At 48.4% G+C, this 23,182-nt stretch overlaps 1 protein-coding gene across 1 annotated transcript; it reads left to right on the top strand.

Annotated features, from left to right (window-relative positions):
* Positions 1–328: 328 nt before the first annotated feature.
* Positions 329–19,330, top strand: LOC118226152 (ubiquitin-conjugating enzyme E2 R2-like). Its single transcript, XM_035415533.1, is given in 6 exon segments — positions 329–911; positions 914–942; positions 15,704–15,790; positions 16,239–16,336; positions 18,197–18,331; positions 18,735–19,330. Coding segments are annotated over 6 exon segments (729 nt in total). The 5' UTR covers positions 329–757; the 3' UTR covers positions 18,961–19,330.
* The last annotated feature ends 3,852 nt before the right edge of the window (positions 19,331–23,182 follow it).

Here is a 23,182-nt window from a genome sequence, read left to right as displayed (position 1 = left end):
CTTTGGCACTTCAGTCTTAATAATATGAATGTTTTTTTGTTTTTTTTTGTTTTCTTAGAAGAATACCACAGTACTCTTTTAAATCCAAGTTGACTGTCCCCTATGGTGCAGTTTTCTCAAGCAGGGCCTACAGCTCTGTTATAATAAAATATAATAGCAGAGCATAGCGTAGCTAGTTGTTTACGTGGTGTTTAGGCACTGTTTACTGTGGTTACTAGCTCGGGAGCTGGCAGTGCAGTTTTTATAAAACTACAATTCCCATAAAGCACTATGACGAATCTTATTGGCTACTTGGTTCTGGTTGCAGGGGACACATAGATCGACACATTGTAGCAGCTGCAAATTGAGGAGGGAGAGATTTCTCCACCCAGCCGGACGTCCGTTCATTTATTTATTTATTTTTGTTGTTTACTTTATTTCTGCCCCGATTACATATTTTAATCATAGTTGTTGGAATCTGGTTCGGAGTAGTTCCAAACACGTTTAGCTAGTTAACTTAAGAGCTAAACAACGAAGAACGCCGACGACAGATTCGTGAGTACAGCAAAGCTCTAGCTTCGACGGGTTTTTGAGTTGTCAACGAATGATTTACGGGTTTGTTTTATCTTTGTGGAAGACACTGTAAACTAAACGTCGGGAACAAACGTGCCCTCAGAACAATAAGCTTTTTCGGTCTTGTTGATTTAACTCTGTAGATACATAACTAGCTGTTTTACAAAAGCAACGGGATATTTATTTAGCCAGGTCGTAGCTGAATATGGCTCAACATGGACATCATCATGTAGCGAGTTCCCAAAAGGCATTAATGCTTGAAATGAAAAGTCTTCAAGAAGAGCCAGTTGAAGGGTTCAAAATAACTTTGGTGGACGAATCGGACTTGTATAACTGGGAAGTAGCAATCTTTGGACCTCCAATACCCACTACGAAGGGGGGTATTTTAAGGTGAGTATTGTTAGTTATTTGGCGTACTTATCAATCTAAGTGCTTAGTGTGTAACTGACGAGCTAGTAAGATAGCAGCTAGCGACATGAACTTTTTGTTGATTAACTTAAGTACATATTTGGCAAGTGGCGGATAGCTAGCTAGACAGTACTGTTTGTAATGTGCTTTATTGTTAACAAACCAACGAAACGGCGAATTTTCTAGCTAATATGTTCATTATTTTGTCTTGGACCTCAACTATTATGTTTAGCCAGTTAGCCAGCTGGCTAGCGTTTTAGCAAAACCCCTTGCCAAATAGGGACTTGAGTAGCTATTGTGAAATTGCTGGTTTTTATTTTATTGTTGGCTAGTACTGCTTCCTGGAAATTATTGACTTTGGTTTTTGAGTAGTTATGAGTTTGGAAGTTGGGAAACGTCATAGCTAGTCTGATGGCTGTACTTTGTTGTTGATAAAGCTAGCTACTGTCTGTATTCGTTTTGCTTTGTTCCATTTGTTTTCAGTGAAATGCATTGTTCGCCAAATACAATTAATTTAGTCTATTTTAACCATCGCAGGAATTCCAATATCACACCGTTGTCAAAATATTAGTCAAGTGAACTGTCAAATTTGAATAGACAATTAACTGAACTCGCTAGCTGGCTAGCCAATCGATTTAGCTTGGCAGCAGCTAGCTAGCATTTGTTTTCAGTCTGCGAGCTCGTCGATACTTGGCGTAACAAGACCGCATATCTTTCTTTGCCACGGTGACTTTCGTGGTCATTCTTGCTTTTAAACAGACTAAGTTGGCGACTTTCTGAACCAATGGCATTATCTGTAAAAATCTGGTTTGCGCCAAGTTTATCTGTTTAACCATTTGCACAATACGACTGCGTCTGTGTCTCACGAACCTAATTCTTTTGTTCTGGCTCAGGGTTCTATCTTCAAAAGACTAGTCTAAGGTTGAAGATCCATACACTGGCAGTTAAACCATGAAATATAAAATATCATTGGTGAAATCCCGAATTATTTTGTGGATATTTAACAGCTTCTCAGCAATTAATATTACTTGCCAATTACCAAATAATGTATAGTGTTAAGCTAACCGGTAATTAGTTAGCTAACTATTTCTGATTAATTGTATCCTGCCAGTCGTCTTATGTATTTTTCTGGAATTTGTCTGTTTAACGCAGACTTTCTAGACCTTGACTTTAGTTACCGTAGCAACAAACTTACTGTTTTTTGCTCAGAATGTGTCAACAAACTTGAAGGTAATGTGATGACATCGATACACAATAACTGGTGTCTCGTTGTTTCCTTCGCCTACTAGCTCGTTTCTAGGGTCTAAATCGCAGGTTTTATTGATGCCGAAACATATGGAAGACCATACATATGTTTCCCTAGCATTTATTTTGGTCAATCACTATGTATGTAGCTGGCTATCTTGAAAACGAATGTATATTCGACACAATCTGTAAGCCATGTGTTCTTATTAGCCCTGTTGTTCGTAGTGACTCATGTGGTGTACAGTATTGATAGTGGAGGTAGATTGTCAATCTTCTTTGTTTCCTGGGTTTTGGGTAGCTTGCTAGCCAGCCGTATGTGATCCCTGTGATAAAATTTGCATGTCGTCTGTTTTGCCTGGCAACAGAAGGGTGGTGTACAGTAGGGTACACGCCTCATACTTCTGCCATTTGTCTATTATTTGTTTCCTCAATTCAACCCGACTCTCCCTTTGCGGTGGAGTCTGTGTCACAATTAGGTCTCGGCGTAAGGTACAATAGCCGGGCTTTAATGGGTTAATTAGACAAGCGCGTGTTCCGCTTTCCCCTTCTGTCACACGGTCTATTTACACAAAACATGGACCAAGCTAGTTGTGGAGGTATATTTCAATATCAGGAATGTCAAAATAGCGTGCGGTAGCTCGCGAATAAAATATAATATGTCGCGAATAAAATATAATATGTCAACAAAGCGTAAAGGATACTAATGGTAGCCTCACCGACAGTTCCATTGTAAATATGAGTCAATTGTGTGCAGGAGGCGTTGTGTAGCCAATATGGATAAGTGTTTTGTCCGTGGTGGACACCTTCGTTAGTGGTTACAGGATGAATCATTGTAGGTGGCAGCTTAAACAGTTCGAAATCGGCATAATCGATGACTTCATGACTGATGAACTGTGAACTGACGTGCCCTTCGTGTCTGGTTGTTTGCACCATATTTAGCGACTGTTTGTGGTATAGGTGTTGTTTGAAGGGTGTGAATACATTTGCATCGCTTATACCAAGGCTGTGTGCATTCGGTGATGACAGAAACGGACCAGGATCCGTTCCTGAAGGTAGACGTATGCCGAAAGTAGGTCAGGATGATTTAAGTTCAAGGTATGCGTCTTCGTTTTCTTTTTTGTTACGCGTTAAGCAGTGTTCAGTGCGTCGCAGCTTCTTTCTTGGAAGCTGAAGGAAAATAACCTGTTTGAGCAGTAGTTCATAATAATCGCGTATTCCCAGTATATGCACTCTGCCCGAGGGGGTATTTAGCATGCCTTATACGGTCAAATGAAGTGTAAAATACCCTGACTGTTTTTTTATAACGCAGTCCTTTTACATTAAGCAGCGTCGGCGTGCAGTCCTTTTACATTAAGCAGCGTCGGCGTGCAGTCCTTTTACATTGAACAGCGTCAGCGGGCGCTTTTCTCCCGAAGGATATAGACGGCTTCATAGATGACATTTTTACAAACCCTTTATAGAGTTGGATATTTACTGAAGCAATCCAGGTTTAGTAACCTGCACGAGGTTACAATGGCATGCCAAGCCCCCCCCGCCCCCTTGGGCATTCAAACCTCCAAATTTACAAGCCCAGTTTCCTAAGTATTATGCCGAGCCTGTGAAAACGTGTACTCTCCATACAGCATGGCCGCTCTCCCGGTTGCTGACTTATTCCAGTGCCTCTTGCTGTGAGACCAGAGGACCAGGCAGGGCATTGCCCTTTCCTCACTGAGTGTCTTTAAAGTGGGCTCAAGCTCTCTTAATTGCTACATTAACACTGGAGAACAGACCCTGGGCCCCTAGGATTTTTGTCCTTGTCCCTTTCACGGCCTGGAAAAAGCCCTTTCTGTGAGAGTTGGCCCTAGCATGTGTGTGCATGTGTGTGTGTATGAGCATGTGTGTGTGTGCCTGTGTGTGTGTGCCTGTGTGTACGCCTGTGTGTACGCCTGTGTGTGTGTGTGTGTGCGCCTGTGTGTACGCCTGTGTGTGTGTGTGTGCGCCTGTGTGTACGCCTGTGTGTGTGCTTGTGCGTGTGTGTGTATGCGCCTGTGTGTGCGTGTGTGTGTATGCGCCTGTGTGTGTGTGTGTGTGTGTGTGCACTTGTGTGTACGCCTGTGTGTGTGTGTGTGCGTGTGTGTGTATGCGCCTGTGTGTGTGTGTGTGCACTTGTGTGTACGCCTATGTGTGTGTGTGTGTGTGTGTGTGTGTGTGTGTGTGTGGGCCTGTGTGTGTGAGATTCCATTGTTTGTTGTGGAATGCACAGCTTGCATGTGGAACCCGTAGCAATGCAGTGACTCCCCCCCCCCCCCCCCCCCCCCCCCCCCGTGTCCCACGGCCCCCCGCTGCTGTAACCGTTTGTCTAAATTTGGACCATCGTCTTCTCAGCTACAATATTTACGTGAAGCTGTGCTTTTGTGAATCGCAGCCGCGTAGTCTTGTGTTCATGAAATGCTGATCAGGGGGGGGGGCGTTCATAATGAAAACCAAAGTCATGCGGAGCATATGGTCCCGGGATCTTTCTTTCTGCAGAACGGTTAATTCCATTCAAGCCTATTTGTTGTTCTGATACGCCTGTTTGAAGGGCTTTCATTTTTCAGGTTTTTTTTCGCCAGTGAAATCTGCCTGTCATCTGTGACTAACGGGCCACATTTCGTTGGGAACTTCATGAGCCGTTTTATGTGGGCTGTAAATTAGTGGTTAGAGTTGCTTGGATTTTGGCCAGTCTGTCAGTCATGCACTACCCAATAAAGGGTTAAGGTTTGGCACAGAAAATTGGCTGATTATTTTCTTTTTCTAGTGCTGACTGGTGTGATTTACGGGCCTGGAGTGCAGCTGCTACGTAGCCGTCATTAATCACAGAACCAGGTGAAATACAGGTGCTGTCATGGTCATAATTGAACATGCACATACACTTGAGCGGTTTCTGGACAGACAGATGCCAGGAACCAGCCATCGCAGTCCTTTCGCTGAAGTCACTGTATTTGTGGGCCTGTCCCATCACCGTAATGTCCTGTGTAAAATCGGGCATAGGCATGCAAGCACAGATTGCTTGTCCCTGTACCAGCTAGGTCGCACAGTAATCGCTCTGCAGGTTCGTACTACACGCGCAGCAGGGTTGACCACAGGGGGCGCTGTTGAGGGATGAGACGGGCTTTGCCCTGTCAGCTGATACCTGGGGCCTGTTCCACAAAGCTGGATTGCAGAGTTAGCTGGATTAACTGCATAGTGTAAAACCTGGAACGGCTTTTTTGTTTTACTACACTCCATGTTCCAGAATTGGAAGGGGTTCCGGGTTTTACTTGGTGCAGCTATCCGGCTAACTCAGAGATCCTGCTTTATGGCACAGGCCCCTGGCAGGGCTCATTATTTCCAGCAGTGCAGCCTGGGAAGGGTCTCTGTGCGCAGGGTTGTCCCTGTCTCCGTCGGGTGCGGGTGCCATGGCAACAGGCAGTAAAATATGATAGAATGTAGCATTGCTGAGCGGTTTAACGTCTATGAACGACTGAATTAAAAAAATTTAAAAAAACGATGCAGAAAAGGTGGAAATAATGCATCTGTCTGTGGGGCAGCTGTTGCTGCATTTTCTCTAATTATATCCGTACATAATTCCTGGTGCTGGACGGTCTCTCATTTTCCATGGTGAATGGCAGATCATCCCCCCACCCCCCCATTCTTACTGAACACACGGTGTTCTGCTAGTGCTTGCCTACTCAGACGTTATGCCTTTCAAACTGACCAATGGTGACGTTTCGGCAGTGGCGATCTGTAAGAGCCAATCGGAGCAGAGAGGAGCCTCGTGTGCCCATGCCGGGGTCCACCTCTCGCGTGATTGACATGAATTTGAAATGCCGGAACGCAACTTAGTGTGTTCAGCGATTTAGCAAATCGTCAGGGCCATTTTGGTCCTATTCCACCTGTCTGAAACGGGGAAAATATAAGTGCAGTTAACTGCTTTACACACCAAAAATGTGTAAATTAGGCTAATCCAAGTACTGGATTATTTAAATAATGCCAAAATTAACTAAACTGGTGCTGGCCCAAAAAAAACACTTAAGTTGTCCTGAAGTCGACATTATGTAGGCTAGTTCTTTGATTAAGCAGTTATTGCATAATAATGATCACAAAATGTCTGGAGCGGTTCGTACTCATTATTGATTTCCATGCTGTTATTTCTATTGAGTAGACATCCATCCTGACTAGTGCATGTTTTTTATTTTTTTGAATTTTTTTGTTCCAACCAGTTGCCCAGGCTTAGTTCTCGAAACAGCGAGTGATACTCCAACAATGGTTAACCCCTGTATCAAACCATAGTCATGTCTCCAACAGTTATGCTTTTCGCCACGTGAAATTTTTAGCCATTAGTAATTTAGTAAGCTAGTTAAATTATTAAGAGCTGAAGTTGCCAGGAAGTCCCGAAACGCACCGGCCCTCGTTGCGCACCCCTGATGTAGCGGGTGTCGCCCCCTCAGTTTTTACCCGTGGGCGTGTGTACGATCTGTGGCCTTGATCCCCCCTCTCCGGTCTGATTCATTACGACTGGCGTGGTGGAGCATGCGCGGTCGGACACGGACAGACACTTTGTGTCTTCATTGTGGAACACTCTACAGGAGTGCTTGACCTTGGAACCAGTGCAGCAGCATCAGAGGTCACCTGCAGCCCCCCCGCCCCCCCTCCCGTGCCCCTCCCTCGTTGTTAAGCAGTGGGTCATCAGGCTGATTAAAGCCGGCGGTGGACCTCTGAAAGTGGCGAGGGGTCGTGCTGCTGTTTGACTTGAGGACCGCTGCGGTCGTGATTGCATTTACAGTCGGTTCAGCTCGGGCTTGCAGGGGACAGAATCGCACGTAACACAAGCGGACAATTTGTTGAGTTTGAGTGACGTTTCCAACGGTAATTAATCAATTTCGATTCGTGGCGAGCGGGAAGGGACGGACGACGCTCGTCACGCGTGTCCGTTTACCGTCGGCGCGCGTGGAGGAAAAGCCCCTCCCCTGTTCCTCGTTCCACAAAGCCGGTTAGCGTCAGCGCCTCCGCTTTGCCCGTGTGCTCCACATTGACCTGTGGCACGCCAGCAGAGCTAGCAGGGCGACAGTTGGACAGAGTGCAGTTTTGAAAACAAACGGACGTCGTGTTCAAATGCCAGTCGTGCCTTTGCTTTCCTTTTTTCCGCAGTTTTCTGCTGTGGAAAAATGGCCCTTTGTATTTATTTTTTTCCCCACATAGCTACTTGGAGGACTGGTAACACATAGCTAACGGTTTGCATATTCCTATTGGGGCAGACTGTGGGTAAATATTTTTGGGCAGATCCAGTTGGGGGAATTAGACTTTGACTCAGCTAGTTACTCTTTATTCGAAAGAATGTGCCTGCATGAGTGTTAGAGCATCCTCTGGTCCATCAGAAACTGGCATTTAGTGCCTCCTATGATTACAGTATTTAGTGTAGTATTGACATATATGTAACCGTACACACGGTGTGTTCAGTTAAAAACAGTAGTTGCATGTGGAGAATACTGGTGATTGTTTTGCGTGTCGCCTCCTAGTGGCCACACCCTGCTCACGGACTCATTCCATAGCGAGACAGAGAGAGAGAGCAAGCGTATGAGCGTTGGCTGCTTTAAAACTAAAACTCCTCCTCTTGAGGTCTCTTGTTTCCTTCTGTGTGTCTAATGTTTACAAAAATGACTAAACCTTTTGAGCCATTTCTAGCCACTTAAACTTTCGGAATTAGTTGTTGCCGTACAGGTATTTGCCTGGTGCTGTGGACTGTAAATAAATTAAATCCAAAATGTGTGTCCCCAATCAGTACTGGGTTTGCCGATTGGCGCTAGCTTTTTTTTACATGATTGTCATTTGCAAACTTAAACCGTTCCCACGTCAGAGTTCGGGGAACCCTTTCTGTTATTTCTCCTGCTCGTTCAAAGCCACTTTTCATTCATCTTGAATCGTAAAAGCTTCTCCGGGCTGCCCTGTGAAATGTTCGTCTCGCCCCAGAGGTTCAGGGAAAGACTGCAGTTTCTAGTGTAACCCGGGTCATCTCGTATCGCAAAGGAATTGAATTTGGCCTCCCCAAGAATCGCTGCTCTTACCCAGCCTGGCTTCACGTATTGACATGTAGAGGTAAAAAAACAGCAAGGAACAGGATTGTTGTCTCTCTTAAACCATTGGCCCTCAATAGCCGGGCCACTTTAGGGTTAATTCACAACCAATGGAGAAGTGTTTTTAAAAGGCCCTGTAGAGAGCTATTGCATTGTAGAGGGTTGTTTTTTTCATTGTAGAGGTCATGCTTGTGTGTCAGTGTTCAGAGTATCGATGAACTTGTTCACTGACATTTCTAGATCGGCATGTACATGTTTTTATGACGTTTTATTGTTTCCAGTGTTCTATGTTATGATGCCATTGTCCACTCCCTTCAGTGAGAAATGTGACTGAATCTCATTATTCTGAAATACGGTGGGAGTATTTTGGGTTCGCACCGCAGCCACGTACGCAACACCGTCAGGCGGAGTAACTAAACTACCGCACGACATGCTTGAGCAAGAACATTTCCACTCAAAAAAAAAAAAAAAATGCTCATTTTAAAAATGCTGTTATGTCTGTTCAGACAGTCTTACTGCACCAGCCAAAATAATTGGCTGGAAGCTGGCGATGCTTTTAGAGGGCCTAATAAAGCTCACAGACAGGCTTCATTAAACGCTGGTTTTTATCGCCCCTTCCCAGCGCTGAATGTAAAGATCGGTGGACATGTCAGTGTTGTCACAGTATTTCGCCGCGTTATATTGGGTGTGAAAATGACTGGCCCTTTATGGCTGTGCTGGAGTACAGTAGCTTTGCTAAATCTAATGGCATGTCTTCATCTGCCAGGCTCGGACCCCTCCCCTGCTCTCTCAACAGATACAAGTACCCCTTTATCCCCCCGTCAATCAAATTCCTTAACGACGGTCGGTAGGGACTGGGTTGGGGGTGAAGTGCGTGAGGTACTGTTCATATGAAACGAATGTGATCCGATGGAAGAGACTCGTGTGCAATAAGCGCACATGCGTTGGGTGGCTGTAATGGCTGGGTGACGTTTAACGCACCCAAGAGAAATGTCCCCTTGGAGATGGTTAAGTGAAGGAAATCTTAAAGACTGCGGTTAAAAATGGCCTCTGAGGACAGTAACTTTCAATTTCAGTGAGTGGTTCTCGGTGACTGTGTCTTAATCGGCCTTTCAGACAGCGTTCACTTTGATGCGTCCGCGGAAGGCAAACGAACGCCTGAGTGCTGTTTTAATGGAGGGTAAAAATGAATCGCGTTCGCGGTTCTTGGAAATGAGCGCTGCGATGCACCTCAGCACTCAGGACACGGAGTTTCAGTACGAAGAGTTCCGTCGGTACAGACTGCGCTCGCTGCTTATCGACATAATGTAAGTGGGCGTGCACTGCAGCGAGCACTAGTGTGTACAACACAAAAAGGCTTTCCGTCCCTCTGGTGACGTTGGAACTGGCAAACCCAAGGTTCGGGAGTATTATGCCATTTTGCGTTGATCCTGTAAGACCCGTATTGTAGCAGTTAAAGGTGTCCAGCTCAAGTGAAACGAGCTGAGCCTTCAGTGGAAAGCAGCACACCCTGTGTTATTTGGAACATCCCTGCAAGCCGGTTCATGCTTTGCAGTATGACAGTAAACCCCAGGGTGCATGTTTTGTAAGGTAGGGGTAGGAGTAGGCGTGCTGATCTAAGATCAGTTTGGGCTTGTTGCTCGTAATGTATGCGGTTGGGACATTGCCGAGGGGAAACTGATCCCAGGTCAGCCCTCCTGGTTTGAGATGCCGATGGGTGCGCAGTATGCAGCCCCTGGCGGGAGGTCTGGGCTGTGTCGGCACAGGCCAGCAGCTGCTGAGAGGTGAGTGAGTGAGTGTGTGTGTGTGTGTGTGTGTGCGTGTGTGAGTGTCTGTCTCTGTCTGTGTGTGTGTGTGTGTGTGTGTCTGTCTGTCTGTCTGTGTGTGAGTGTCTGTCTCTGTGTGTGTGTGTGTGTGTCTGTCTGTCTCTGTCTGTGTGTGTGTGTGTGTGTGCGTGTGTGAGTGTCTGTCTGTGTGTGAGTGTCTGTCTCTGTGTGTGTGTGTGTGTGTCTGTCTGTCTCTCTGTCTGTGTGTGTGTTGTGTGCGTGTGTGTGAGTGGTGTGTGTGTGTGTGTGTCATCCTTGGTGATCCTTGTGTTGACCTAGTAGTCATGCTGTAATTAGTTTAATTGTGTCTGTGCAGGAGAGTCGTGTGTGTATGAGTGAGTGTGAGTGTATGTGTGTGTGTGAGAGAGAGAGAGAGAATGTGTGTGTGTGAGTGAGTGTGAGTGTATGTATGTGTGTGTGTGTGAGAGAGAGAGAGAGAGAGAGAGAGAGAGAATGTGTGTGTGTGTGTGTGTGTGTGTGTGAGTGTGAATGTAATGGCTTTCCTCTTGGGGGGTTGTTTAGGTGTTTACAGTTGTGCTTTCAGCACGCGGTGCCCTGCTAGTGAGACGACCTATCGCTGGATCCATCTCAGCGGTAAACGCAGGCTGTGTAATTCACTGCCCCCCCCCCCCCCCCCCCCCCCCATGTAAGGAACGCAGCGCGTTCGCGTTGCGCGTTTGCGTCTCCTCTCCCAGAGACGCTCAGCCCTGTGACGGGTTCTCCTCATGCGTCTCCTCTTACCCGTCACCCTCGGTGCTTTGGATGAGCTGCTGCTCCTTCCACAGGCTCCCTGGGGGAGGCCCGCTTCAGAGAGACCTGGGGCAGCAGGCAGGAGGGCCTGTTTCTGCTGGAGGAGGAGATGGTGGAGGGGGGAGGGAGGGAGGGAAAGGGAGGGAGGGGACGTGCAGGTTGGGCACCATGCATTTTGCATTTGGTGCAGAAATCCAAACGGGATGAAAATGAGGCTGGAATCATGGGAGAGTGAGTGTGGAATCATGGGACAGTGAGTGTGGAATCATGGGAGAGTGAATGTGGAATCATGAGAGAGTGAGTGTGGAATCATGGGAGAGTGAGTGTGGAATCATGGGAGAGTGAGTGTGGAATCATGGGACAATGAGTGTGGAATCATGGGAGAGTGAGTGTGGAATCATGGGAGTGCGTGTGGAATCATGGTAGAATGAGTGTGGAATCATGGGACAATGAGTCATGAGAGAGTGAGTGTGGAATCATGGGAGAGTGAGTGTGGAATCATGGGAGAGTGAGTGTAGAATCATGGGAGACTGAGTGTGGAATCATGGGAGACTGAGTGTGGAATCATGGAGAGTGAGTACTCTGGTTGTTGTACTGTGCGGTTAGAAGCTCACAGACCCTGAGTGAGAATTGCGGGATGTGATTAGTCAGGAAATAATGATTTTTGGCTCTTCAGACATCTGGGGGCTGCTGGTGTTTGGCCTTATTCCGGAACGTTCTCTCCTGCTGTCAAAGAGCACAAGAGCTCCTGATGTGTGTGTGATTACAACATTCCTGAGGATGTACTGTGAATCACGCCGCCTGCCAACCAAAACACACGACCGTATCAAAGAGCAATTTCGTTCCGGACGTTGAAGAAAATGGATGATTCTTCGAAAATGCAATCATCTGCAGGAACTCCTCTGGTTTCTAATGTGTTAAGGTATTTCCAGTAATTATTTGGACTCAGCTTGCTCACTGCTGTATGCTGTATTTATTTATTTTTTATTTTCAGACAGAGAAAACAAGTCCAAGGGCCGTCTGGGTAGTGTAGAGGTAAAAGCACTTGCCTACCACCGCAGAGACCTGGGTTCAATCCCCGGCAGCGGTACTTCCAGCTTGGTCAGACGTTCCTACGAGCACAGTTGGCAGTGTTCGCGGGTGGGAAGCCGGTGAGGGTGTGATTCCTGATCGTTGTATTATTGTATTAGCGACTCCTACTGGTTGGTTGGGGCGCCTCTTCAGCAGTGACGGGGATATGGGGGAGATAGCGTGAACCTCCGCACGCGTTTCGCTCTCCCATTGAAACTCCTCGCTGTCAGGTGAAAAGAAGCGGCTGGCGACTCCACGTGTATCGGAGGAGGCATGTGGTAGTCTACACCCTCCCCAAATCGACAGAAGGATAGCGCATTGACCAGGACTGTGATACACACGGGGGAATTGGTATAACGACTAAATTGGGGAGAAAAATGGCAAAAAAAGAGAGGAAAACAAGCACTGTTGTAGACGGGGAACGTGCGACGCAGGTTCTGCCCGTGCTCATTCCTTTCTGCTGGTTCATCAGCAGTGTTTTCGCTGTTCTTCGTGCTCTGCCACACCTGGACAGACTAGTTTCACTCCCGAGTTTCGCTGGCAGGACGTTCCCCGCGGGAGAGGTTTCGTTCCCGTGCTTTTGTCTACAGAGGAACGCCGTACTTTGTTAAATAAATGAGGCGGGACGTTCTAGCAGGCTTGCCATTCGCCACGTGCCTGTCTTTTGAGTCTTTTTGTTCAGTCTCTCGCTGTCGTGTCCCGTCTGTGAAAGACCTCCTCTCCTGTGAAAGTGGGTCCTGCTCTTGCTCTTCTGTGAGAGAGGGTCTTGCAGTCCTGTGAGAGAGAGTGCTGCTCTCCTGTGTGTGTGTGTATGTATTTGAGTGTGTGTGTGTGTGTGTGTGTGTACATGCCTATGTCTTCGCATAAGTGTGTCTACAGGGAGTTTGTGTGGGGTAGGGGGTTGTGTAATTAGGTGTTGAAATGCAATACTGTTACCCCCTACAGGGATCCAGTGCCAGTGTTTTGATTAGCCCGTTTCTGGAGAGCTGCGCTCGTAGCTCAGCTTTCACAGGGGTTGGGTGACAGAAGACTGCGTGTGCGGCTGGTTCAGTGATGCCGCGGCTCGCCGATGAAACTTTACTGAAGTCTGAAATCCGTCAGCGTGCCGTGACTGCACAGCGCATTCCAGGAGCCCATCGCATCAGAGCTGGATTTCACCGCGCAGCCTGTTTGTGACGGGCTACTAGTCGCCCATTGTTTTTGTTTGTATGACTGTGTTTGTGTGTGGGCGTGTGTGTGTGTGTGTGTGTGCGCATGTGTGCCTGCCATGTGAATGCGATTGTGTGCGTGTGTGTGTGTGTACGTGGTATGTCGGCCCACCGTACTGAGCTTCTGATTGGTTGCTGGCCTGTGACACTGAGGTCAGTGGCTCCACTTCCCTCATGGTTTGAGGTTACTGGCCCCCTTCGCACAAGCTGAGGTGAACTGTGCCTCTTTACTGCGTGTGAACCTCCCAGGTCTCTGCAGGGGGGGGTGCATGGAGCTGTACAGACACGGACCTCCCAGGTCTCTGCGGGGGGGGGGGGTGCATGGAGCTGTACAGGCACGGACCTCCCAGTTAGTCAGTATTTGTCAGCCCCCCCCGCCCCGCTCTGTACACCGTGGGGCGCCTTGCTCTGCCCAGATCCTCTGCAACCCTGACACTTCAGCATTTACCACAGCTGTGTGTGTGTGTGTGTGTGTATGCGAATGTGTGTGTGCGCACGTGTGCGTGTGTGTGTGTGTGTATGTGAATGTGTGTGTGCGCGCACGTGTGCGTGTGTGTGTGTGCACGCAAATGTGTGTGTGAGTGTGCACGCACATGCTGTGTGTGTGTGTGTGTAAGTGTGCACTTCTGCGAGTGTGTGAGCGTGCCTGTTGCATGTGCGTGTCTCTGCGTGTTGAGGTGACTTGGTTTCGTTAGCGAGAAGCGCGCTGGCCCCTCTTCCTGCTGGGTTAACCCCTTCCGCTCTGGCGCGGTTTTTACGGTCGCTAACATTTCGCCAGGCAGCATAAAGACTCGTCGGCGTGTTTCCCGTGAAATGCGCGATTACAGAGAGCGACAGTCAGCGGCCTGTTCTGCGTCCTCTGTGTGATCAGGTGACGCGAATCAGCGCTGAACTGACGGCCGTGTCACGGTCCGATCACAGCTTCTGCCGTTTCTCCACAGTAAATCACTCTGTCCTACCCCCAGGTCTATTTCTGCCCCGTGTGCCGGGGGGGCGGTAACAGTCAGCTTTTCTGTGTGGAGTTCTTTCATTAGGCCCTCTCTCTCTCTCTCTCTCTCTCTCTGTCTCTGTCTCTCTCTCTCTCTCTCTCTCATCTCTCTCTCTCTCTCTCTCTCTCTCTCACTCTCTCTCTCTGTCTCTCTCGCTCTCTCGCTCTCTCTCTCTCTCTCTCTCTGTCTCTCTATCTCTCTATCTCTCTCTCTCTCTCTCTCTCTCATCTCTCTCTCTATCTCTCTCTCTCTCTCTCTCTCTCTCTCGCTCTCTCTCACTCTCTCTCTCTCTCTCTCTCTCTCCTAAAACGGGAGACGGGTGTTAAAATGTGAGAATGCGTCGTGGCTCCCGGGCCTCGTGTGATTGGATGGCTGGTCTCGCGCGTCTTCGTTCCCGCTGATCAGAGTAGCGCAGGGCGATCTGACCTGGTCGTCGGGGCACATCGGGGTGCGATTATTCAGGCCTGGAAAGGGCGGCAGCCGGTTCTGGGGCGTGGTGACCATGGTGACCGTGGCGCTTAGCTGGCGTGCTGTGATATCGCCGCTGGGGTCGCCATGGAGACCGCTCTGCAGGGGTGTGCAAGCGAGAGTCGGCTGCTGGTCACCTGGTTTTACAGCCCTTTATTCACACCTGCGAATTCACACCAGGTTCATTAGATCATTTTTGTAACCCCAGCGTTGCGTCACTTGACAAAAATAGTTCAGCAACTTATAATGAAACTTCAAAAGCAATATAACAAGTTATGTATTTATGAAGTACTGTATGCCATGTGTGTCCTCTCAGAAAAGTTTGACAAGCTGTTGACAAGTGATATTTTCTTTGGATGGGGTCTGACAAAACTGAACGGATGGCAGGGTGGACTACAAACATGGCTGCCAAGTCCTGCAATGGAATTAGCTTTGGAATACTGGGGAATTCCAACTAGCCGCCTGTCTGTCTGTCTGCTCACTCATGATATCCACCAGCTCGATGTGATATTGGCCGCAATGCCTCCAATTCCCATGAGGCACAGTAGCGTGTTTCGGCCCGCCGTGGTGAAGTTGGTGAATACCGGATCGCGCTGCCGCTTCCGGTGCCGTAGCGGATACGGTCAGGCCTCGGTTCGGATACGGTCAGGCCTCGGTTCGGATACGGTCAGGCCTCGGTTCGGATACGGTCAGGCCTCGGTTCGGATACGGTCAGACCTCGGTTCGGATACGGTCAGACCTCGGTTCGGATACGGTCAGACCTCGGTTCGGATACGGTCAGACCTCGGTTCGGATACGGTCAGGCCTCGGTGCGGATACGGTCAGGCCTCGGTTCAGATACGGTCAGGCCTCGGTTCGGATACGGTCAGGCCTCGGTGCGGATACGGTCAGGCCTCGGTTCGGATACGGTCAGGCCTCGGTGCGGATACGGTCAGGCCTCGGTTCGGATACGGTCAGGCCTCGGTTCGGATACGGTCAGGCCTCGGTTCGGATACGGTCAGGCCTCGGTTCGGATACGGTCAGGCCTCGGTTCGGATACGGTCAGGCCTCGGTGCGGTGAGAAGCGCTTCTGGGTCTTACTGACGGCCGTCTTCCCCTCTCTCTCTCTCCCGCAGGCCCGGATCAAGTTCCCCATCGACTACCCCTACTCTCCCCCGGCCTTCCGATTCCTCACCAAAATGTGGCACCCCAACATTTACGAGGTGAGGTAACGTCACCCGCAGTAAACGCCTCACACACACACACCCAGCACTGCTGCTGGCTTTGAGTGGACCGGCTGTGCCACAGTCCAGCCTGCAGGACCGTAGTATGTGCTGCTGGTGAATTAAAGTCACTGATTGGCTTGAAGAGTGCCCCACACCTGGTGTCTTAGGCCCAACACACCTGGTGTCTTAGGCCCAACACACCTGGTTTCTAAGACTTAGCGTATCTGGTTTCTAAGGTCTAACACACCTGGTTTCTACGTCCAAACACACCTGGTTTCTAAGGCCCGACACACCTGGTTTCTAAGGCCAAACACACCTGGTTTCTAAGGCCCAATGTACCTGGTTTCTGAGGCGTAATACACCTGGTTTCTAAGGCCGAACACACCTGGTTGCTAAGGCCTGAAATAGCAGTCCTGGTGACTCATAACCCCGCCTCTTCCTGCAGAACGGGGACGTGTGCATCTCCATCCTCCACCCCCCCGTGGACGACCCCCAGAGCGGCGAGCTGCCCTCTGAGAGATGGAACCCCACACAGAACGTCAGGTACCCCTCCATGTTCCCCAAAAACCATCCGTCCCCCTTTCCACCCCACACTCATCCCTCCTCCTCCCCCCACACTCATCCCTCCTTCTCTCCCCACCACACTCAGCCCTCCCCCTTTTTTACCTTCCCCTGCGTTTTGTCTTCTCCTCCCGTCCCCTCCCCTCTCCTCCTGTCCCCTATCCTCTCTCCCCTTCCCTCCCCTCTCCTCCCGTCCCCTCCCCTCTCCTCCTGTCCCCTATCCTCTCTCCCCTTCCCTCCCCTCTCCTCCCTCCCTCCTCCCTCTCCCCCCCCCCCTCCTCCATCGGAGCAGTACCTGTGGAGCGGGCGCAGGTGAAGGCTCCAGCCCCGCCCTCTTCGTTCAGAGAGGCGCGCCTCACAGCCGGCTGGTCATTTAAATAAAATGTTCCTGACGGACGACTCTGTCTGGGTTTTTAAACACCCCCCCCCCCCCCCCCCCCAGCCGGTGGGAGAGGCAGCGAACGCTTCGTTGATCTGCGGTTTGAAATAAAACATTAATCATTTACGTCTGCTGCTCTGGCAGATTCGGGCAGATTAGTCTGAACACAGGAGAGGTGTTTTATTAAAGCCTGCCTGTGCATTCTTATTACTTGGGCCTTTCTTTTCTTTCATTGCCAGTTATACTTCATTTGTTTTTTGTCGTGAGTAGTTTGGGTCTCTACCCCCCCTCTCTCTCTCTCCATCCCTCACTCCCTCTCTCCCTCCTCTCCTTCCCCTTTTTCTTCCCCCTTTTTCTTTCTCCCTACCCGACCTCTCTTTCCCCTCTTTTTCCCTGCCTCCCTCTCTCTTTCTCTCCTCTCTCTCTCCCCCCTTCCCTCTCTCCCCCCATTCCCTCTCTCTCTCTCATGACAGGTATAATTGCTGTACTGGGGCTCCCTGTTGGCTTGGCAACAGCGGTAAATAAAAATAGCCTCACGTGCTCCTGCCCAGGGAGAGAGAGGGAGATCAGGGGCGAGAGAGGAGAGAGAGGGAGATCAGTGGCAAGAAATATTTAGTGAGAGAGAGAGATCAGGGGCGAGAGAGGAGAGAGAGGGAGATCAGCGGCAAGAAATATTTACAGTGAGAGAGAGAGATCAGGGGCGAGATAGGAGAGAGAGGGAGATCAGGGGCGAGAGAGGAGAGAGAGAGAGAGAGGGAGATCAGTGGCAAGAGTTATTCACACTTGCTCACTCACCGATACTCCACGAGCATTACTCACCCACCTGTTCAGTCACCAATACTCTCCCACTTATACTGACTCACCTCCAGTTTCTCACCTGTAACGAATCACCTGTTATTATTCACCTGTACTTATTCACTAAAACTCACCTGTAATAGCTCACTGAAACTCATTTGTCTGTACTCTCTCGGGTATCGCTGGTTAAAGCTCCCTTTCCTGTCCTGTTGTTCTTGATAAACATGTTTTTCTAAACTGGTGGTGTCGGGCTGCTGAAGCGTGGAGATTCGGTGCTGAATTCCAGAGCAGCGAACCCTCCCTTTCACGGTGTTTTTCATTTGCACAGCTGGCCGATATCGATGCCTTTTCAGAAGTGGTCTTTGAGCCAATCGTTCAGCCGTTGCTGTGTTGCACATGGCTATTGTCCACGTGGTCAATACACTTGTCTTTTAACTTTTTTTTTTTTGTTCGTGCCTCAGTCAGATACTCGCGCCTCATTGGTCAGTCCAAACCGCCGCCTCAGCGCATTGTGAGCAGCCCTGTGCCCATTGGTCAGCCTGTTGCTTCCAGGCCATTCCCGGGATCAATAATCCACTGAGGCAGCAAATGCCCTTAACAGAGGGCGCACGTGATTGGCTGGCCCCGGTTTGACCTCTGACCCCCCCCCCCCTTTCTCTCCCCTCCAGAACAATTCTGCTGAGCGTGATTTCTCTGCTCAACGAGCCCAACACCTTCTCTCCCGCCAACGTGGACGCCTCCGTCATGTACCGCAAGTGGAGGGACAGCAAGGGCAAGGACCGCGAATACGCCGAGATCATCAGGTGACCGCTTGACTCCGCCCCCCGCCCCCCCCCCCCCCCAAAAAAACAAAAGTCCATCTCAGCTAGTATTCTTAGTTTGTTTCTGATTAGACTTAAAATCTTATTTCTATTACTTTTTTCTTTCCTAACTAAGATAGAGATTGCCAATGAGGTGAGAGAATTTGACTTGTTTCAAGATTTGCTAATGGGCTGAGACAATTTCACCTTGTCGAGCAAATAGTAACTTAGAACAAGCTAATATTTTCTACTTGAGAGATAAAAAAACAAGTTTTCAAGTCCATAATAAGACTCAAACACTGAAGACAGTCTCTTTGTCTCTGTGAGATTGCGTTCCACTAAAGATTGTTTATTGTACTGGTCTGGTTCTGAAGTACCACCCCTCTCTTCCCCTCCCGTCTCCCAGGAAACAGGTGCTGGCCACCAAAGCGGAGGCGGAGCGGGACGGGGTGAAGGTGCCCACCACCCTGGCGGAGTACTGCGTCCGAACCCGGGCCCCGCCCACCGACGAGGGCTCCAACCTCTTCTACGACGATTACTATGACGACGAGGACCTGGAGGACGAGGACGAGGACGAGGACGGGGACTGCTGCTATGACGACGAGGACGACTCGGGGACGGAGGAGTCCTGACGCCCTACTCCGCCCCCCTCTTCCTCCTCCCCCCGAAGCCCCCCCCCCGCCACGCCCTTCGGCCACGCCCTCCCCCCGAACTGAACTATTTGCGCCCTCTCTGCGGACCCGCACAGACCTCCTCCGCCGACCACGCCCGCTTCTTTAGACCACGCCCACTTTACAGAAAGACCACAGAGTTTAATTCCATTCTTCCTCATTTTTTAATTTCTGTTTTAAATGCGTTTATGTGCCGCCCCTTTGGCTCCTCAGCTACTTACGATGTATAACACAAACGGCTACCTACACACACACATGCACACACGCTCTCAGACACACACACACACACACACACTCGCAGACACGCACACATGCACACACACTCTCAGACACACACACACACATGCACACACGCTCTCAGACACACATACACACACACACTCGCAGACACACACACATGCACACACACTCGCAGACACACATACACAAACACACTCTCAGACACACATACACACACTCACACAGACGCACACACGCACACGCACACATATTAAGGCCCACCTGGTTTCTTTTATCATTTACACATTTTGGCTCTTTTGAAGGAGTTGAAGGAACAAAGGCTTGGACTGCGATGGACTGTGAATGAATGTGTGTGTGTGTGTGTGTGTGTGTGTTTGTCTATGGGTGTGTCTATGTGTGCGTGTTTTTCTGTCTGCGTGTCTGTGTGTTTGCGTGTTTGTGGGTGTGTCTGTGTGTTTGTGTTTGTGAGTGTGTCTGTGTGTGTGTGTGTGTGTTTATCTGTGGGTGTATCTTTGTGTGAGAGAGTGTGTGTGTATGCGTGTGTGTGTGCTCACGCGTGAGGGTTAGTGAGCCACTAGATCACCACAGATCACAGCTCTTTGCGTGCATTTGAAGTCTCTGTTGCTTCTGTCCTACACCTGGATTGGTCCATGGAGTCCCCTCCTCTAAAGCTGTATTTCTCACTTAAAGTTAAAGGACGTGTACTGCAGCGACCAAATCGGCTCTCAGCATTGGCTGGTTGTGAAAATGGAGGCTGGTAATGTTTTGGAACATGAACGTGCTTTTCTGTCTCCGCTCGATAAGCGAGCTCGTCCTCCTGCCGTCTCTCTCAGCTGACGGATGAACGTAGCCAGTGATTTACTGTCCATTTGTCCCCACGCAGTTGGGATGGTTCCGGAAGTGAACCAGTTCCAAACAGTGGCCATGCCAGTTATCCAGTCATAAAACACTTCAGTTGGGTGTACATCTGTGACCTCGTAGTCGTGCTGGTAAATCTTGGAAAAGCATTTGTAGTGAGATTTTTTAAAAATAATAATTCCCAGGGTAACAAATACAGGTTTGCAGGACAGGCTAACCGCTATCAGCTAAAACTGGAGCTCCACTGCGAGCTTATCTCTTACTGCTTCTTGTCAAGCGTACTTTTTTTTTAGGGCTTCTTTAAGTGAACTCCTCCTTTAATCATGTTGTGTTTTAATGTGAACTGTCCGGCAGACGTAAGCTACGGCAGTATAGCCGGGCTCTGGTGTGGTGACCTCACAGTGACCTCAAACTGCAGACGGCTTCGGGCAGTGCGCTGGCGTGGGGCGTTGGTAAGCGGGGCGTGCGGATGTCCAGGAGCACAGACGTTTGGTCTGCACCCGGTCGGTCGGTCGGTGCGTGGGGTTCACCTCCTAAACTTCGCCTTTCTGTGGTAACCTGGTTCATTTAGTCTCACACACCTGGTACTGTGGATCAACATGGCCCCCTCTTTCCCCCCTCCTGATACCTGGGGGCACTCAAATCTCAACTAACCAGCTTGGCCGTTTCTCATCCAGTCTGGAGCAGTTACAGTTCAAATGCAGTATTCAAAAAGAAACAAACAAACAAACAAAAAAAAAGAACACGTACTCTTTAATTCCTTGTTGGCAATAACAGTGTGTGGTAATTGTTTCAGAAGAAGCAGAGGGAGAACGGTGTGGTAACGGAAGGAATCGTTCGGCCTGTGAATGACTAATTGGGGTTGGGAGGGGAGGGGCGGGGAGGGGAGGCTGGGTTACTGTACTCCAATAGGGATGAAAGCAGCGCGTGGCGCTAGCCTGCTAGCCTGTTGTCCACTTATTAGTATTAATGGTATTGGACCTGATGCGTAAGCCCGCTTTTATGTGATACGCGGGGATGTGAAATGATGATTTCTCCCGTTCGGAACGAAGGACAAAAAGGATTTCCGTTTATCTTCTGGCTCGCCCCCGGTCACTTCACCGTCGTTCTGTTCGTGACACGGGCTTGAGCGAGCAAATAAAGTTTTTTTTTTTTTTTTTAAAGCAAAAAAGGGTCTTTTTTTAGCTCTCTGGCTTATCGTGAGAAGCCCTTTCATTTTCCGCGTAATCGTAGTACTCTCCTCTTGGATATCTGGGATTTTTTTTAAAAACGATTTTTTGTGAAACTGCAGGTTGATCATTTACTCTCTTTTTTATTTTTTATTTTTTTTCGCCCACCCTCTTTTAAAAAAAGGAGCGTTCGGTGGCAGATTCAGAGGGATCTTAAGCTACGATCTTTGGAAGCTAAAACCTCAGGACAAAAAACAAAAGACAAAACCAGTTCGTTTCTTTCTCTCTCTTTTTCCCCCCTCCCTCATCAGGTCGTCTCAAGCAAGCTGGTCCCCATCACCTCCGCTTCAGACTGTTTACAATCTTTGCCCTAATATTGATATTGATATTGCCATTGATATTGATATTGATATGCACATGTGGAGATTTTGACCATCACTTGATGTATTTTGGTTTTTTTTTTTCTCTTTGTATTTTTTTTTCTTTTTCTTATGGTTTGTAAATCTATTTAAAACTTAAAAATAAAGATCTTTATCTAATAGTTATTTTCTCTTTGTGTGTAAAAAAAAAAGAAAAAAAAAAAACCGTTTCATACATCAGCAGGAAATATTCGTGTTAAGGATGCTACTTGAATTATAACCTCGGCTTTACAAGAATTGTTTTAAGTACAATGCAGAGTTGCACATTGGCAGTGTCTATGCTGGAGATTTCTCCTAACTTCAGTGGAAAGATCAGTCTGCAGAAAATGTCTATTTTTGTTCACTCACTGTTAAAATTCAAATTTGGTTGCGGCCCGCCTCTCCGGCCTCACGCTTCCTGTTTCTTAGTCTGGTCTGCTGTCTGGGCCGCTGCTGCCACTCAAAGCGCAGATGTGCATATTTCACTAGACGCGCGAGCGAGCACGCCTTCAGCCAACCTAAGCCTGTGAAGTCCCGGAAGTAATCCTGTACTGCGCGTGCTGATGGCAAAACATTGGAGCTCCCATTAAAGTTAAGGTGAATGGGGAATATCAGACTTTTGAAGGCAAAATAAAACGTCCCCGATGGTATTTTGAAACTCGGTTAACGACCGTTACACTCAATATGAAAAGCAGATTGCAGAAATATGTGGTATGCTATAAAATATGCACATTTTAATAAATGCTCCCCCAAGACTTATGGATCAAAAGAACCTTTTTTTTTTTTTTTGTGAAGCTGCTGTTCATATAATGAAATTTACGATCACAAAAAGATGGTCTGTTGAGGTTGTCTTTGGTTGGTAAATCACCTTGGATTTCTGCATTGAATACCCTCAACCTGCGCAATAGAGGCTGTTTCCCATTACTTCCTAGCCTTCGCTGCCTGGCCCCTCCTACCATCTCCAGTTCCTATGTATGCTCTGTGACTCAAAGGTCCTGGAGGTCTGCAATGTCTGCTGGTTCTTGTAGTTCTTTTTTTCAACCAGCTGCCAATGTAGGCCTTGGACAGGAGCCACGTCACCAGGAGACACTACAACCCCCTGGTCTTCAGCCTTAACTCCTCAGCATGTGAACAGAAGGAAAAGGTCTGAATTCTCAATTGTAAATTCTATTGGTTAGCAGGTTTGATAAGGTTCCTTTTGTTTGGGGATTTTGTGTGGTGAGTTGGCACAGAAGGACAAAGATTTACTCTACTGTCTGCTTTGACCTTAGATGGGGCAAGGATGTAATTTTTTTTTTTTTTCCATGACACTTGAAAAATATTGACCATCGTGAATCATATAATTATCTTGAAACCTTTTAGATACCAGTAAATTAGTGATCATGTTAGTGGTCATTTTGAAATGAAACAGTTTTTCTCTTAATATTGAAGACAAAAATCATGCGATTTTGGTTAGTAACAGTTTAATGTAATACTTAAGTGTTTGCAGATGTATTGTACATTTATTCATAATTATAT

The sequence above is a fragment of the Anguilla anguilla genome, chromosome 4 (assembly GCF_013347855.1).
Source record: "Anguilla anguilla isolate fAngAng1 chromosome 4, fAngAng1.pri, whole genome shotgun sequence".
Taxonomy (NCBI): domain Eukaryota; kingdom Metazoa; phylum Chordata; class Actinopteri; order Anguilliformes; family Anguillidae; genus Anguilla; species Anguilla anguilla.
This window is presented reverse-complemented; position numbering and strand designations above follow the sequence as displayed.